This window comes from Vigna umbellata, chromosome 4, assembly GCF_029865625.1.
Source record: "Vigna umbellata cultivar VRB3 chromosome 4, Vumbellata_1.0, whole genome shotgun sequence".
Taxonomy (NCBI): Eukaryota; Viridiplantae; Streptophyta; class Magnoliopsida; order Fabales; family Fabaceae; genus Vigna; species Vigna umbellata.
Window position 1 is genome coordinate 29,088,617 of NC_142168.1, and position 17,848 is coordinate 29,106,464.

At 33.5% G+C, this 17,848-nt stretch overlaps 2 protein-coding genes and 1 long non-coding RNA gene across 7 annotated transcripts; 2 read left to right on the top strand and 1 right to left on the bottom strand.

Annotated features, from left to right (window-relative positions):
• The first annotated feature begins 405 nt into the window (after positions 1-405).
• On the top strand, positions 406-5,620 carry LOC124819894 (uncharacterized). 2 transcript variants are annotated; one of them, XM_088113538.1, is made up of 2 exons: positions 406-2,573; positions 4,966-5,620. In XM_088113538.1, the coding sequence occupies exon 1, from the start codon at positions 684-686 to the stop codon at positions 2,322-2,324; it is 1,641 nt and encodes a 546-aa protein (XP_087969664.1). In that variant the 5' UTR covers positions 406-683; the 3' UTR covers positions 2,325-2,573; positions 4,966-5,620. The 2 variants fall into 2 exon arrangements, with proteins under 2 accessions (XP_087969664.1, XP_087969665.1); XM_088113539.1 differs by having other exon boundaries at positions 406-2,568.
• A 1,767-nt stretch (positions 5,621-7,387) lies between these two features.
• LOC124819895 (putative cyclic nucleotide-gated ion channel 20, chloroplastic) lies at positions 7,388-17,668 on the bottom strand. 4 transcript variants are annotated; one of them, XM_088112537.1, is made up of 13 exons: positions 17,387-17,668; positions 14,151-14,653; positions 13,400-13,597; positions 13,176-13,274; positions 11,898-12,035; positions 11,262-11,510; positions 10,483-10,749; positions 9,582-9,727; positions 9,410-9,487; positions 8,688-8,817; positions 8,106-8,355; positions 7,829-7,994; positions 7,388-7,707 (listed from the first exon to the last, which is right to left on the bottom strand). In XM_088112537.1, exons 2-13 carry the CDS (start codon positions 14,640-14,642, stop codon positions 7,608-7,610), a joined length of 2,313 nt encoding a protein of 770 aa, XP_087968663.1. In that variant the 5' UTR covers positions 14,643-14,653; positions 17,387-17,668; the 3' UTR covers positions 7,388-7,607. The 4 variants fall into 4 exon arrangements, with proteins under 4 accessions (XP_087968663.1, XP_047147454.2, XP_087968664.1 ...); XM_047291498.2 differs by having other exon boundaries at positions 7,829-7,991; positions 17,387-17,666; XM_088112538.1 differs by lacking the exon at positions 11,898-12,035.
• On the top strand, positions 8,825-11,594 carry LOC124819898 (uncharacterized). The gene is made up of 4 exons (XR_007027295.2): positions 8,825-9,325; positions 9,418-9,500; positions 9,748-9,802; positions 11,375-11,594. It is a non-coding gene; the product is annotated as an uncharacterized LOC124819898 (long non-coding RNA).
• Positions 17,669-17,848: the final 180 nt, after the last annotated feature.

A 17,848-nucleotide genomic window follows, 5' to 3' on the forward strand; every position in this document is an offset into this window, starting at 1 on the left:
TTCGTCGGATTGGTTAATGTATGTGAACTTTTTATATTATGTAGTCAGTTTTATTTTTAGTAACACTATTTTATCTAAGAACTATATCTTTTTGTAAACGTTTTGATGGATTGAAATCTAAAACATTTGTTTATGTGCATCTATAAGAATATGTATTCTTAATACTATACGTTGTAGAAACTATATTAAAGGATGAATTCTATTTTTAGGATTGTTAGAAATTATATTTTCACAAATTTTAATTAAATTTGAACAAATTATTTTATTTTTATTTTATATAACATATTTTTTCTTAAAACAATAATAAAATATTAGAAAAAGGTATTTACTATTAAAATTTATATTTAAATTCAGAATTTCATTACAGTTTTATCTAATGGATATTTCAGAACATTGGAAAAGAAAGCGACTTTAACTTCTAAACAGTCACCACAGTATCTGCCTTGCTTCCATTATCTTCTCCTCTGTTTAATGGAAAGCTAAAAGCTGAAGTGTATGTTGTTTTTATGTTGAAAGGGTTCAAATTCTAGTTCAAAACCAAAATTTCAAGAGATGAACTTTTCCAATTGAGTGAAACCATCACTCCAAACCAACCTTTAAACCAACGTTCACTAACCCTAATTTGTGACTTCTATTTTTTGTTTTTGAGTTTTTGTTTTTCTTCTTACCTGTTTCACAATCAAATGCTAAGGTTAAAGCTTGCCCTTTGTCTTTCTCACCCTCTTTCGTTTCACAATTTTCCTCCTTTTCTTCTTTCTTATCACCTTCATTCACACTCTCGCCCCTCATGCTTTCACAATCCCCAAGATGCCGTTACCTTGTTCAATGGCATGCTTCAAATGCATCAACCACCACCCATCATTCAGTTTAATCGCATTCTAGGATCACTTATGCGGATCAATCACTACCCTACAGTCATTTCCCTCTCTAAGCAGATGGAATCCAGTGGAGTTATTCCCACCGTTTGCACTTTAACCATCCTCATCAATTGCTTTTGCCACCTCCATCAAATGGCCTCAGCTTTCTCTGTGTTCGGCAAAATTCTCAAGACGGGTCATCACCCCAATACCGTAACCTTCAACACACTCATCAATGGTCTCTGTATCAGTGGTGAGGTCAAGAAAGCACTGATCTTTCACGACAATGTGGTAGCTCAGGGAGTTCGGTTGGATCAAGTTAGTTATGGAACCTTAATCAATGGGTTATGCAAGAGTGGAGAAACCAGGGTTGCTGTGCAGTTGCTGAGAAAGATTGAAGGACGTTTGGTCATGCCTAATGTGGTAATGTACAGCTCAATCATTGATAGCCTATGCAAAGATAAACTTGTTGCTGAGGCTAATGATTTATACTCTGAAATGGTTGTCAAGGGAGTTTCTCCCAATGTCATCACTTACACTGCTTTAATGTATGGTTTCTGCATTGTGGATCAATTGCACGAAGCCATTGATTTATTTAGCCAAATGGTACTGAAAAGCATCAGCCCGGATGTGTATACCTTCAATGTATTGGTTGATGCCTTCTGTAAGGAAGGAAAGTTGAAACAAGCTAAACATATGCTGGCTGTGATGGTGAAAGCTGGTGTAAAACTTAATGTTATTACCTATAATTCTTTAATGGATGGGTATTATTTAGTCAAGGATGTGAAGAGGGCCAAAGATGTATTTAACACTATGACTTTAAGGGGAGTGATTCCGGATGTTCGGAGCTACAACATCATGATTAATGGATTATGTAAGAATAAGATGGTGGATGAGGCGGTCAATATGTTTGAAAAAATGCATCAGAAAAATATTGTTCCAAATACAGTGACTTACAATTCCGTTATTGATGGTTTGTGCAAATCAGGAAAACTATCTCATGTTTGGAAGCTTATTGATGAGATGCATGATACTGGTCAACATGTTGATGTAGTCACCTACAATTGTTTGTTACATGCTTTGTGCAAAAGCCATCAGGTAGATAGGGCAATTGAACTACTCAAAAAAATTAAAGACAGTGGACTTCAGCCCACTGAGCATACATACACAATACTTATTGATGGATTTTGCAAAGGTGGAAGACTGAAGAGGGCACAAGAGATTTTCCAGAATCTTTTGATTAAAGGATTTCATCTAAATGTCAGGACATATAATGTTATGATCAATGGACTTTGTAAATGGGGCTTGTTTGGTGAAGCTTTGGCCATGCTGTCAGAAATGGAAGAAAGTGGTTGCAACCCTAATGCTGTAACTTATGAAACTGTTATTTGTTATCTCTTTGATGAAAATAAAAATGATATGGCTGAGAAACTTCTTCGTGAAATGATTGCTAGAGGCTTATTGTAGGATTTAAACTAGGTGAGATCTTTTTTAGTTTTTGGCCTAAAGTTAATTGAGTTTTAATGGCGATTTTATCATATTAGTGCTTCAGATATCAAACCAAGCTGAACGTGTTATGATTATTTGGTATTGGAATACGTCATCTCTTTGATTTTTAGATATGCAGGATTTGCTAATGAATAAAGGATCAAAGATTGAAGGATGGCATCTAAAAGGCATGATGGTTGAGGGCTGAATTTATATATTCAATGTAAGGTTAGATGTGAAATTTGAACATTTGTTTACCAATTTTCTCTCCTTTGTGTCTTTCGTGTAGAGAATGTTATAACATCTATGTAGAATGCAATTTTGAAGAAATTTAAAATCCAATGTCATAAGATATTTTGTTTAGATATTTCATTATAAGAAATATGAAATTTTGGACACTTTAACCATGTGTTTATTTTTTTGACAAACAAGTCTTTCTAGATAAACACTCTCTTGTATTACTTGTTGTGTAAATACGTTGAATAGTACAAGAACTATTTATAGACTATTTTGTCTTGGCTCTTTAACTACATCCATTAAATACAACTACTACCTAAAACATAATTAATGAACTGTATTGCATGCCACAATCATTACTAAAAGTACTCCTAACCTTTGCAATCTCCTAAGACACTTAATTCTACCAACACTACTAAAGGCAACTAGCCACATTTAAGTTTACCCAACAAAATCTCCCCATAAACTTAAATGTCTTTGTTGTCCTTCATTCCAATCACCCTCTTGTTATTTTCGAATTGAGTGGTCGATAATGGCTTCATGAACATATCAGTAGCTTGTTCTCGACTTCCTATGTGCTCTAACGCCATGTTTCCTTCTTTCACTTGTTCTCAGATGAAGTGAAACTGAACATCAATATGCTTGCGTCTCTCATTATTTATTGGGTTCTTCGCCATTTTAGTGACTGATTTGTTATCAACTCGAATCACAATCCCCTTTACTTCCAAATCCACTCTGACTTACCTACAAATTCACTCAACTAAACAACAAAAAAATTTAACTTCAAATCCTCTCAAATCCATTCAATCACTCTCTCCCAAATCCATTCAAGTAAACAAGGGGTTAGCATTGAATTGGTCTTGTATTTGTAAGATGCCTAAGACTTCTAATCAAACTTCGGTATTTTCTTGCATCAACTCGGTCTCGCTCACTATATTTTGAAAGCATTGTGCCTGGTTCCATTGGGTGGAAACCGGGTTGCAACTTGACATTTTAAACTTCTTCAAGACCTCTTCGACATATCTTTCATCTGGTCTTATGTATAAAGCAATCCTTCACGAAATGCTCGACATTGCCACAATTGTAGCACTTGTTTGACTTGCAGTCTTTTGTGCAATGGCCATACTTTCCACAATTAAAGCACTCTATGCTTGAGTTGCTTGACCGACCTCCTCTCCGTTGACCTCAACCTTGGCCATGCCAATTTTCTTGACCAAATTGTTCTTTACCTTTTTCATATCCTCCTCTACCTCTACCACCATGACCTTGAGTGTTTTTTTGTATAAGGTGCCTTCTTCTGGTTATGGTTTCCTTTGCCTAAAGTGCTTGATTGAGAGACTCTTCCTTCTTCTTCCTTCTCTACTGCTCATGCGCCTCAAGTGACCTGACAAACTCTTCAATTGAGAGCGTCGACAGGTCCTTATATTAGTGGGCAGTGTTTCTCCATTCCTTTCAAGTGGGTTCATCACGTCTCAGCCCGAGAGACGTACAGGGCCACTCCTTCAACCTCTTTCATCCTCATGCTTTCAAGCTCGCCTTTGAGAGTTTGAAGTTTGACCTACTTTATACAATTATCCCCTTTATAAGCTTTCTCTAATATATCCCACGCTTCTTTTGAAGACTTAGCATTTGCTATGTTGTCAAAGTTGGACTCATGGACAACTCGGTACAACACGTACATGGATGCTTTGTCCTTCACTTGCAATGCTTTCAACGCAACAAGTTAGGCAATCGTCTATTCTTCAATGTCTAACGGTTCTTGTGCCCATTTTCAACTACTTTCCATACTTCTTGGAAATCAAGGAGGGCCTTCGTCTATAAACTTCAGTTGTCATAGTTGATGACTTTTGTTAACTTAGGCAAGTGCATATTGTTTGCAAGGTTGATCATCTCGCTCAAACTCTCTAGCTCTCAAACACTTTTTCTTAAGCACTTAGATACTCAGGCTCTCTAGCTCTGATGCCAATTTGTTGACAAACAAGTCTTTCTGGATAAAAACTCTCTTGTATTACTTGTTGTGTAAATACATTGAGTTGTACAAGAACTATTTATAGACCCTTTTGTCTTGGCCCTTCAACTACATCCATTAAATACAACTACTACCTAAACAATAAATTAATGACCTCTATTGCACGTCACAATCATTATTAGAAGCACTCCTAACTTTTGCAATCTCCTAAGATACTTAATTCTACCAACACTATTAAATGTAACTACCCACATTTAAGTTTACCCAACACTGTTAACTGATGTGTGAGTACATGTAATTGCATTCATGTCTTAGTTTAGGTCATTTGCATGCATAATTGCATTCATTGAAGGATTTAGTCATGGATTATCTCTGTTTCGGATCATACATTGGCATTTTGTGTTTTTATTGTAGATTGATGATTCTAAGTGCCAAAATCACAATTTGGGAAGAATTGATGTACAAGATACCAAGATGAATCCAGAGAGTTCAACAACCAAGCTGTGAACAGTCTCACAACCTGTGGAGTTACATGTGGATGTTGCTTCTAAATGGAGTTGCAAAACAGAAAGTTCAACAACTGTGCTGTGAAAGTTCCCACAACCTGTGGAGTAATCTGTGGATTCACGTAAGAAAACAGAATTAAAGCAGAGAAGAACACAGGCAGAGTGGGGAGTTTTCCATGGGCTGTGAAAGTTTCCAGGAGCAGTTATTGAGCAGTTATTGATCTCTTTTATGACTGATTTTAAAAGATTAAATTAAAGGAAAATTGGAGGAAGTTAGGGAAAAGGAAAACCACTCTCCTAAAAAGGAGGAATTTGTGGAAATGATGGGGGAGGAATGAAAACACGTGGAAGGGGAGACAAAAAGGGAATTGACAGACAACACCAGGGGCTTCTTCTTCGTCTTCTTCTTGGAGCTTTTGGCTGCAACGTTTTGCGGAACTTTTTGCTTTTTGATTTTTCTTTTTCCATTATGCAGAACTAAATTTCCTTTTGTTAGTGGATTGATGTAGTGCTTTGGATTATATTTTCTGAACCTTTTTTAATTGATGTTAAGTTCATTTTAATTATCCCAGTGTTCTATTTATGTTTTAATGTCTATTCTATGAGCAGTTTCACAGTTAGGAGATTGGGAATTGCTTGTGTTTATAAATAGAACAGATTAGATGCTGTCACAATTGGGAAATTGGGCAGGACTAGTTAGTTTGAATTGAGATATGATTGTTCTTCATGATCTTGTTGAATTTGTAATTGGCCTAAGGGATTGGGGATTCAAATTCAAGGGATACGTTTGCCTACTAAGGGATTAGGGGTAAACAAGCTCTAAATAAACTCAAGTGGATAATTATAATTTACACATCGATTGAAAAGGGGAGGAAATTATATGAAAAGGTATGAAATCAATTCTCTAACATTGTTTATACTATTTGAATTTCCATCACTTGTTTATGTTCATCATTCTACTTGACAATCTTTGTTGCTCAAAATTAAGTAAATTAGTAAACTAGTACTCAACTCATTCAATCCTTGAGGACGATATTTTGTTACTACAATTACGATTGGTACACTTGCCAAACGTACATCATTAACCAAAATGAAGCATTGCTGATATAAAGGACATTTTAGAACTCCTTGTCTTTTCTTCTTAAAACGAAACCCAACTTCAACTTTTGCCTTCTCTGCATGAATCCATCTTTACTGTGCTTGCAATAGTAACCTTGAACTCAAACCATGGACACAATTAAATGTGAGGGATTTCCTGCTGAATTATACTTTGGTATGTGAGTTCTTCTCGATGGTTTTGATGAATAAAAGTTTAAAAGCACCCATTTTAGGATTCTCCATATAATTAACATTTGACCTATCATGTGTATTACTTGTAAACTTCTTTGTTTTTCTCTTTACATTCTTATTGCCGATTTTTTAATGATTTGGAATCAGTAGTTAGGTTGATGCTTTGAATATAGTCACTTTGTAAATATCCCATGATATAGTGTATAGTCGATTAAGGACTGTGTTTTTTCCAAAGAAGAGAATGATAAGGCCGAGAAACTTGTTCAAATGATTACTGGGAGCTATTCTAGTTTAACATAAAAAGATGGACTATGTATTGGGTTCATTGTCACTTTATTTTCATCGAAAGTCATGTATGTTATTAAGTTCATTCTCTAATTGTGATGATATTCATGGTCGTTTTTTTGTGATTCTACTTCATTTTTCTTTTTTCTTAATGTACCATTGTTCTGCTTCATCTGGTTTCAAGGTTTCTAGAAATTTTCAGTCGCTGCTCATTGTATTTAAATATCAACCACTGAATTGAACATGATACTTGAAATGCTTCATTTCTTAGTGTTTCAGATTTGTATAACTTTTTAATGAAGGGTCAATGAAGGATAATATTCGAAGGGGAAGATTAGCATTTGAAGGTATAATGACTGCTTGCCATTTTCAATATATTATGTAAGGGCTAGCTGTTACATATTGAATCTTGTTTACCAAATTTTATTTCTCTCTCTTGTAAGAGTTACTATTATTTTATTTCATTGATTCTAAATTCAAGATTCCATTTAAACATTCCAGCAAAGCACTGCTAAATCATTTGCTTGCATTTGGTCATTATTTAATTTTGAAAGGAAAAATTGTATATAATATTTGTCCTGTATAAATAGGACAGTTTTCAAGATGATTAAACGAAGTTGGTTATTTAGTTAGTAACATTAAATTTATTAACTCACTGCATTGTTTTTCCATAATTACAACTGTATTGAAATTATTGGGACCTAATTTTGTGAAGAGAAAATAGTAGTTTGTATAACTATCTTAATAATTTGTGGTAGTCACAAGAAAAAGAATTATGTTTTTAATTTATAACATCTATTTACCAAAATGTTGTCAAGTAATAAAGGGTATCCTGGTAAAAAAAATATTATCATAAGAGAAAATTTGAAAAAAGTCTAACAAAAAAGACAAACATATTTCTCGAAAAATTGCCATGTTCGGATGGAGGTAACAGTAGGTAGAACGGTGAATATTCTACAAATTCATTGGTTGATCTTATTGTGAGGTCATAGAATTACTTCTACATTTCTTCCAGTATCTCCATGCCACCTGAATTCGAGTTGCTGCCAATGATCGCCAGTAAGGTGATTCATACCTGGCATAACAAAACGATCAAATGATCATGACAGAGCCATGAATTTGAAGAAAAGAAAGTGGGTTCATTACTAGTGAAAATCTCAAACTTGTGAGAATCCCAAACCTAGGAAATAGATTACCTTAGAGATCCTTGAACCCGAAGATTCCGCAAGAATCTCATGAACCGGCTTGTGACTTCTTCAAGATCTTCAGCTCGGATTGAAAATGCCTCCACATTTGTTAGGCACTTTACTGTCCTGTTGCTAAGCCACCTCTGCCCTGGAAGCCTTACTTTTTTACCATCTGCTGGTGAAAAAATGTTGATTACTTGTATTGTTTCTCATTTAGTATTTTTGTTCATTTCCTAGTTAAGTGCGGTTAACAAGCATGTTGTCATCATACCAAGTATAGCTATACCTGTGCTTACAGAAGAAGAATGTTCAAGATACCATGTCAGAAGTTCTTCACCACAAGCATCTCCTTCAGACAAGGGAACTCCAACTCCGTCTTCTCCAATGCTCTCCAATTTTCCGCGCACAATAAAGATCATCTTCTCAATTAGACAACCTTGGGTCAAAATTAAACTTCCTTTTATGTATGTCTTCTGTCTCAGTCTCTCACAGACGGCATCCAAGATAGGTTCATCCATCAGAGTGAAAATTCGGACCTACCAACATTTTGGATCCTCAGGTATGCATACAGATTGATATTAAGTAAAAGAGTCAAATATCATTTGGATCTTGTGTATGGTGTTGGTTTGACCATAAAGATACGTGAAGCTTTTCCTTCAAAATGGATTTTAAATTTAAGTTCCATCCTTCATTTCTAGTTTCTTACGCATAGAGAGAAAAGACCCAACGACTATAGAACTTTAAATGAGACTTTGTGGCTTTGACTTTGAACTTCATCCAATATGTTAACCACAATTCTTCTCGTAGCAATCATGATTATGGTGTTACTATAATAAAATTATTGTGGCACAAGTATTGTACTACATACTTTCTTAACAAATTTGAAGAGATGACGTCTTATGTCTCTCTGGAGATCTTCGGGCAAATTCTCAAGAATCATTTCTTCATTCACCCCTTTTGTTGCAGCCCAATTATACCGTTCAGCGCTTCGTACTTTCCTGCACAAGAAACATAATATCTATCACTTATACATTAATTGTGGTCTTAAATTTCCGGTTATATTAAACAATTATTTTGGCTCATAAGAAATGGATGATTAAAAAATATAACTAACAGTAACTTTATGTTTTTTAATCATGAATTAGACTAGCACCATGATTTTCTGTTTTTTTAAAAGTAAATGCATTGCCAATATATATATATATATATATATATATATATATGTATGTATATATGTATGTATGTATGTATATGTATGTATGTATATGTATGTATGTATATGTATGTATGTATATGTATGTATTTGCTTCATGATTTTGCATATACTTATTGGAGGAAACTGGGGAAGTTTTACATACATGGAGGAATTACCAAATCGTGTACAACTAGAATACAAAAGAAAGGGGTATGGGAAGCAAAGGTTGTAATATATAACGTATAGCAGATAGTGACTCAAGGTGACAACATTTGTTGGATGCATATGCTAATCATGCTATCTATTTAAAGGTAAACTTATGTGAGTGTGTGTATATATATTTACTTTCTCACAAGGTATTTCAATATAGTTTGTTAAATTGGAACATTTTGTACTTTCTTAGATCTTCTGGTAAACGACGATGCCTCATCCATTGCTCAACATCGCGGCCTCTGAGTTGCATTTCTAGCCTTCTGCAAGTGATAGGTAAGAAAATATATCAAATGCATTGTAATAAAACCACACTAAAAAAAGTAACACATAGCAGTAGATAAGTTATGTGTAAACCTTCTTCCAAGACCTTGAAGAAAGTTATGTATGTTTCCAATCAGAACTGCAAAAAGCAAGAGTCCCAATCCTATAATGGCCATTGTAAAAAGGACTTCTCCCCAAAACCTGCTTGGGGTTAAACTACCAGCGAGAGTACTAATTTGCTGCATTAAACATCATGCAGGTATTATACTACAATTGGCAAGACATCAAATTATTCATGAGCTGTCACTGCAGAGGTTAAGTTACCGTTTGTTTGGTTTGGACTTTATGATATCAGAGTATTTATGTTCTAGAGTTCATTGGTTGTCTTCCTCATTCTTCTTAAAAATTCTAGCACGACATAAAGTGAGTGTGTGTTTCATCTAAGCTTTAAATCCAAAGGAGTTACCAGCCAGGTGGGTTAGAAAGTGAGAGACCAACCATGAGAAAACAGGACAGGGTTCATGGAATTTGTAAATACTACATAGGCCTTGTTAATAAGTTAACAAAGAAAAAGGGATTGCAGATGGTAACATTGTGAGACACTTTTCAATCATGTCATAATTAAAAAATTATGTTTGGCTGAAACAATTCTTCGAGACAACTTGAACGGCTTGAACACCAATCCTTAAGCACTTAACAAACAATCTAGAGAGTGAGTGAACACTTACTTTCGTTTACTCATTTGTAACATCTTTTTTTGCGAGACTTATTTTCATATATCTTAGTTGTTTTTAACCATTACAATATATGTTTGATAGCATTCTATCTGTGTAGATACTTGTTATATGAAAACTAAAAAGCTTAGTCTTCATAGATATGCCACATGCATGCATCCACATTTGCACCCAAATCAACATTCACACCTTCTTACTTGGTACTAAATGTACATAATTGCAAAAGAAGGAACAAATAAAGGAAGGAATGAGATACATACCTGGAACCCCCAAAAAAGAGAATAAATATATTTGTTAATCAAACTAGTTTCCGTGGTAAGAGGTACAACATTGACATAGATCCCATATTGGAAACCGCCGGGTGAGGAATTCAAACAAGCAATGGCGTCTGTGTTATTGTTCCATAGAGCTGATGCTTGGTCGGAATAGTTGTTTCTGATATAACCTCGTCTTCCACAATCAATGATTGTCGTGCATCTATCAATACGAGACTTTCCGCAGACATCTCGCAAGCATTGATTAACCCTCTATCAGGAAGATATACAAAAAGAGACAGTAAGATAACACCAAATTCCTGATTCTAATGGATCACTCATCTTTAAAGAATCCAAGACTATATGATAGTTGAATTTGACAATTAATATCAATAAATTAATTAGAAGGATTAAACTTTGTAGTATATACTGATATCATACTGACAAGACAGTAACACTCATTTTCTCTGTACTATGTACAATATCACTTGAAATCAGATTCATTTATGGTAATCCAGTAGTATTCTTTTTTTCTTTTTACAGTGAGGGTACAAATAATGAAATTCGGCGAGGAAGAAATTCATTCTTATTTTCCTGCTTTTGAAAAACATTTAGCAGAACAAAAATATCATAAAACTTGTTTGGTGAATTTTGTATTGAGAGTTGAAGGAAGCTGTAGTAGTGGTTTGAAGTAAAAGTAGAGAAGTCAAGGAAACAAGTTAGAAGAGAAAAGCTAAATTATGTTTTCAAAACAAACAAATAAGCTTCAAATGTTTTTAAGTCACCTGTAGACCGAAGAGATACCAGCAAGAGCCAACAATATGGCTAGCAAGCATGAAAATGAGAAGATTTATGATGAAGTTTGCCCAAGCTGATTCAAATATAAATCCTGTTTCAGATTGTCCAATTAGCAGAGGCAGGATCCTGAATAATCTGGGAATATACTGCACAAGGATCGCTGCACGCAGAAGATTCTTTGCATAGTTTGCTCCTGATGCCCCCAAGCGGGTTGGTAGGACAAAAAACATCATTATCTGCACATATTTCATTAGCAAGGATTTTGATGAGCATATAAATAGTTGATTAATTTTTTCACATTATTAAAACACTTTCTTTCCCCTTTCACACTGTAGTTAAATCTAATTTTGACTATCTTTTATGATTGTATGATCAAGATTAACTTTCTGACTTGTTAGTTGTAATGCTTCCTGTACATAGAAGGTTATATACAAATCTGATGATTTTCCAAGAAATGGAAAGAAAGTATAATGCTTGTATCATAAGTCACGTTAGAAACTTGAAATGTGTACAAATGGATACCATAAAAACATGAAGTCACGATGAGAAAACTTAGTTACAGAAAAAAGAAAAAGAAAATAACTTTTCAGAAAATGAAGAAAGCTAGACAGGAAGAAATTTACCTGAGGAAGAGGAAATACAACAAACAAGTCAAAAAGAAAATAACCCTTAAGGTAATGAAGTGCAATTTTCTTGGGATGATCAACTAAATCTCCAGCACCAACCACCCTTGACTCTGGGGAAACATAGGCCAGCCTAAACTGCCAAGGGGCAACTTGATAGTTAGTATTATTAAGCTTTAAATTGTGAAAAAGCACAAAACTATACCTAAAATCTCAACAACCGTATTCAATATCCACGAACAACTTTTCTGTATCTTTTATTTTCCTTCCAATCTCCTCAATAATTACATAAGTCTCTTATTAGTTGATTCTCCACTAGATGAGTATGTAGATCACCATAACTTTCCTACATGTATATATAATGCGTTTTCTTGCTTTCCTTTTTCAGTGTGATAATTTCATCATGTGTATATAGTTGTGATGGAAAGGCTAGGAGCTCTAGACACAAGTCTCTCATGTCTTGCATTATTATATTTATAGCTTAACCAAGTTCATTGGTTACTTCATGAGATCTCCACATTGCATTATAATTTAGAGACTTAGTTAGCTCGATCGATTGAGTAAACCCAAGTTAAGGTCGGCTAAGTCATTTTCGATCGAAATTAGATTGAGTTGGTTCCAACCAAAGTTCAACCGTCGGTTTAACCAAAGATTGATCAATTTGGCCCAACTAAAGATTGACCTAGTCCATATCTAATGAATTTAATAGTCAAGTATATTAGATCAATCTCACTTAATTTAATATCATTGACAAAGTGGATTCAATCTAATTTTAGTCCAATTTAAATTGGATTAAAAAAAAATCTAAATCTAGTTAATCTAGTTAAAATGAATTCAGATTTTAATCCAGATCCATTCTAACTAGATCATCTAGATTTGGAATATAGATCCAATCCATTTTATTGGATCTAGACCTGGATATTAAAAAATCCAATCTATGCCCACCGCTTTGCTACAATGCACTTGGGAAAGCTGGAAAAGATGTTTTTCATTAAGATTAGCAAGCCACACATATCAATCCTTATTCATGGCATCACACAAATACACACTAATTCCTTGCACTCCACATCTATTAAATTGTCTTCAAAATCAAAGAGAAGTCAGTGCAAAATAATAGAGATCACAATAAATTACATAACATGGTGAATAACTATGATGCATAGATGCCATGTCCTACCACACCCATCAGTTGCCACAGAAACTTTTATTAAAAAAAATCTATGGACCATGTGTATTAGCACACTTTTTGGGAAGGTAAGTTAGTTATTGAGAAATCACCTGGAGAAGAATGTTCAAGAAATACACAGTATCATTCACTGTTCTAAGAAAAACAAGTATTTTTCTCGTATCCCAGTCGATAGCTATACATTTATCATCCTGCGTACAACGAATGGGAAAAATGTAAAGTAAATTTGCAAAGTACTGTAACATGAAAATCTCAGTACTACTGATCATATAACTTAATTGATTTTTTCAATTAAATAAAAGGAAAATAATCATACCTTCTGTACATAGATTAAAAACAAAAATAACGGATCCACAAAAATTGCTCCCATGCAAAAAATGGCCAAAAGCTTGTTCCATTGTTGTACAACTTTTGAGTGAGGATTCATAACTCCAGGAACACATGAAGAACAGAAAGAGAGAACTTTTCCACCAAAACCCTTGGCATCCCCATAAAGAGCACTGTGGAAGTGAAACTGTAAGCATTGAAAGCATGAATGAAAACAAGCTTAATTTTGTAGCAAAGTATACAAAAGGCAATAGAAAAGGTCACAGAAAGATCAAGAATTGTGATAGAGTAAAGTTTGTCATAGTGGCCTTCAGTAAGTGAGTGTTGAACAAACAAGGAGACAACTGAAAATTGTCAAGCCACAATGCATGCATTGACTCATTGGTGGATACAGATAATTGTTGGATCTATCGAGGAGGAGGTTCACCGGAGAGACACAAACACAAATGAGATATGAGTCCAACCATATAAAGAATTGACATCACTCTCTGTCCAAAACCTTAAGACAATGAGTTAATGAGTCTTTCACCTTTATATACTAATCTACTTTCTCATTTCTATCTAATATGGGACTTAGACTCATACTTGGATTCCCAATAATAATAACAAATTTGTTTTAAAAAAACTCCTTGTACCTTCCAAATTACATGAAAATTTTCTCTTATAATGCACAATGTATTTAAAAGGAACTTCAAAATATGAAAGTCCATGATTTATAAACAAAGGTAGTACTTTATTACCTGGGGATCAAACACAGTGGAATCATTTGGAAGTCTTTGCATAGAGGTCTTGAAGTAAGTTGGGCAAGTAGTACAATAAGGATCATTACATGTTCCGAGTAGCCTAGACCTCACCAAGTGTTCATTCTTTGTATCATAGTTGTTATTGCAATGATTTTCATCTTTCTCACTAAGATTACAAAATTTTTCTGTCTTGCTCTCCACTACTTTGTTTCCTTCCACAACTATAGTGTGCTTCAAAGGATTTTCAGTTCCATTGGGAACATATAGTGGCCCACTCATATGCATTAAGGATGGTCTTCTTACACTAGGAAGTCGACCAGTATGACCCACAAGACTAATTTCTCTCTCATATGACTCCATGGAGATTACAGGAATAGAAACTGATGCACTTCGTGTCCTTGATACAACCTTCCCAGACCTAGAATGTTCGTTATGTTTTGCATGTGTTTCGGATGGACTAGGCTCCCCAGTTTTTTCAAAATTAGCCATGTTTGTTGATTCTGCAAGTTTTAAGAAAATGAACAAAATAATCATTGCAGATGTTTCTGCACCATATCAGTTTTTAAATCAAACACTTCATGTCAGCTGAACTTGAAAGGGGAGAAAGTAAACCATAAACAGCCAATATTACTAGCTAACGAGTGCAGTATGAAAAGTCAAAGATTATACCATACGGAACAATGCATGTTAAGGAAGATCATAGTTAACATGAGGCAGAGTTATACAATGATAAATTTTGTGCTTCACAACAAACAATTAAGAAATTGGTGAAGTAACATGTGTACGTAAAAAAGTTCTATATCCAGTACAAATATGCAAATTGAATATCATATGCGTGAGAAGGATTAATACACCTGAAAGTTTAAAATTTTTATCCTCTGGTATTCATAATTTCTAATAGAATTAAGACTTGAAAGATTCAATGACCAGAACTAATAATAAAATCATAGAAATGCTTGTACCATGCAACCTCTCTTATTTCTATGAGACTGAACAAGAACATCTATAGGCATGTTTAGACAAACTCCTCTTCAAAGACTTCAAGAAAAGAAAATGAAATGAGTTTCTCCATAAGTTAAAATTAATGCACAACTTAAGAATAATTTTTTAAAAAACTATATAAAAAAACCTCTACAAATCAGTTTATATATAAACTAGTTTTCAAATTATGAAAAACTCATTTCCTTTTTTTCTGTTATTTTTCTCTTCTACAAGTTTTTATAAAGAAGTTTGTGAATATATTTGTCTTATATATTCTTTATGTCGTTGCTCCTTCCACATGCAACTCTGCTTGTATTCGAATTAAGTTATCTAAAAGCAACACGATGAGGCACTATATATATGATGAAAAAGGTGTGAACAGTAAGCATTAACACAGCAATACTCAGCATTTTCAAACTAGATGGAGTTGTTTACATGTATGAATGAAATGATGCCATTGTGTTTTTGTCGAAAGCCAATACTTTGGGAAACTTCCTTGAATTCTAGAGTACTACTCCAATAATTTTACTTAAAATCTTTCTTAGTCTATCTATAACTCTAGTTATTGGAATATCCTCCATATATGCATGAATAAACAGCAATAAATAAGAAAAACAACAGAGAGTAATTTAAGACCTGACTGAAGAGAAATTCCCAGAGAAAAGTCGACCAACTATGTTTTTGTCATTGAAGTTAAAGCATGTGTTCTTGTGAGCTTGTGATTATGGGAAAAATGGAGAGGTTTGTATGTGTAAATATGAACAAAGTGTATGAGAGAGAGAGAGTTCATGACTTATAATGCAACAAAGTGAGATGTGAGTTGTAATGCAAGGACGGAGCAAGAAAACACCTTTGTTGGATGTCACTTTGTTATCAACGAAACTGCAACACAGCCAATGAGTTAGACAATAGCTAGCAAGTATTTGGATTTTTTAAGTTTCTTTAATGCTTATGGATTTTTCTTTGATTTAAACTGGATCATTCAAATAAAAGTTTCTAGATTTGAATATGTTTCTATTTCTGTAAATAATTGTTTTTTACTCCTTCAAAATAACTTTCGTTTTTTAATACATATTAGATATGATCTTTGTTATTTAAAAATATATCTTTTTAATCTTTTTTCTTGAAATAAAAATGACACATTTTTATGAATGAGAGGTCAAAATAAGACCATTTATTTTTTAGAAAATGATTTTTAATTCAATTCTTACACATATTATTTGTTTAAAATTAAAATCTATCCCCCATTATTTGTGTATGTATTGATATTGTGAAATTGATATTAAATTATAGTAAAATTTTAGCACCAAATTGGAAATTGACAGTATAGAAAAACTAAATATTTTGTTTTTATACATGTTATTTACATTTTCTTTTTAATTTGAACTATTCAGTGAGTTATACATCTTTTAGTATTAATTACGATGATCCCTTGTGCTATTCAATTTCCTACCCTTTTTAAACATTTCTTATTCATGGTTGTTTAGCCTATTTGTTTTTTTTGGAATTTATAAGAGTGCTCAATATATTTTAGAATTAATTTAAAAAAACCATTGATATACTAATCCTATTTAGTGGGAAGTAATTTTGAAATAACAGTTTAAAAAAAGAAAATAACCCAAATAAAGAAATGGTATAAAAAACAATACTACCAGTCACAACATACAGAGACCATAAACCAAATAGAACAACCAAACAGAAAATGCTTTCCTTATTTTATTTTGAAACATTTTATTTCGTAATAGACAGGGATGTTTATGGAAGAGACTTATGATAGTGGCTATTCAAAAAACTTGTTTGATAAGATTATCTGTTCAAACATCAATTCAACTCAAATAAGACCCACAGTATGTGAAACATGATAAGTTAACTCAACTTACTAGTATAACATTATAATTGTTAATAGTATAGTTTAAAAATATTCAACTAGAGTACAACAAATATATATAATCATGTTATTTTTTATGTAAATCCATTCATGCTATTATACAAACAGATTAAAGGCATCTTCAGTATCACAGGCTGAGTCAGGGAAACACGACCATGAACTTCCCTTATGACCCAATTAACATATTTTAAATACTCACATGGTTTAAATAACATCAAATTAAAAAATAAGGACAAAACAAAAAGCAACGACCAAAGACAAAGATTAAGAGACCCAACATTCTACAGACACAAATATTAAAAAGAAAAACATTGGATAGAGAAGATAAAATGGAATGTTGAAATGCAAATATTCAAATTGTTACCTTCACAGAGGCCTAAGAGAGTTCTTCCTCCACTTTTTTCTTTTCACTTCCAAAACTTCAAATCTGTGTTTAAGTATCATGAAAAAGCAAAAGGGGTGTGTGGAAACTTCACAATTCTTTCTGTGTCCACAGAAAGACGCGTTCCTCGTACCTTTTTGCAGTGTTCGAAATGCTTCTATCTTCTAAGTTCTGAAGTCAAAGGAAAACAAAAAAGGTAGAATGAAGAAAAAAAAGGTTAATCAGCACAGCTTGCTTTCTGTGTAGGGAATGCAGTGAGAAAAATTCCAAAGAAGTGAAAAGCTCTTTATGGCCTAATTAAATGCTATGAAAAATGAAAGCTAATTAGATACACTACTTTTTAATTACTCTCTGACTTTTGGTAAAATCTTGTCATTTTACTCTTCAATGCACGTGTAAGCTTTTGGTACATGAAATAAGAAGTTAATTAATATTTGAGATAGT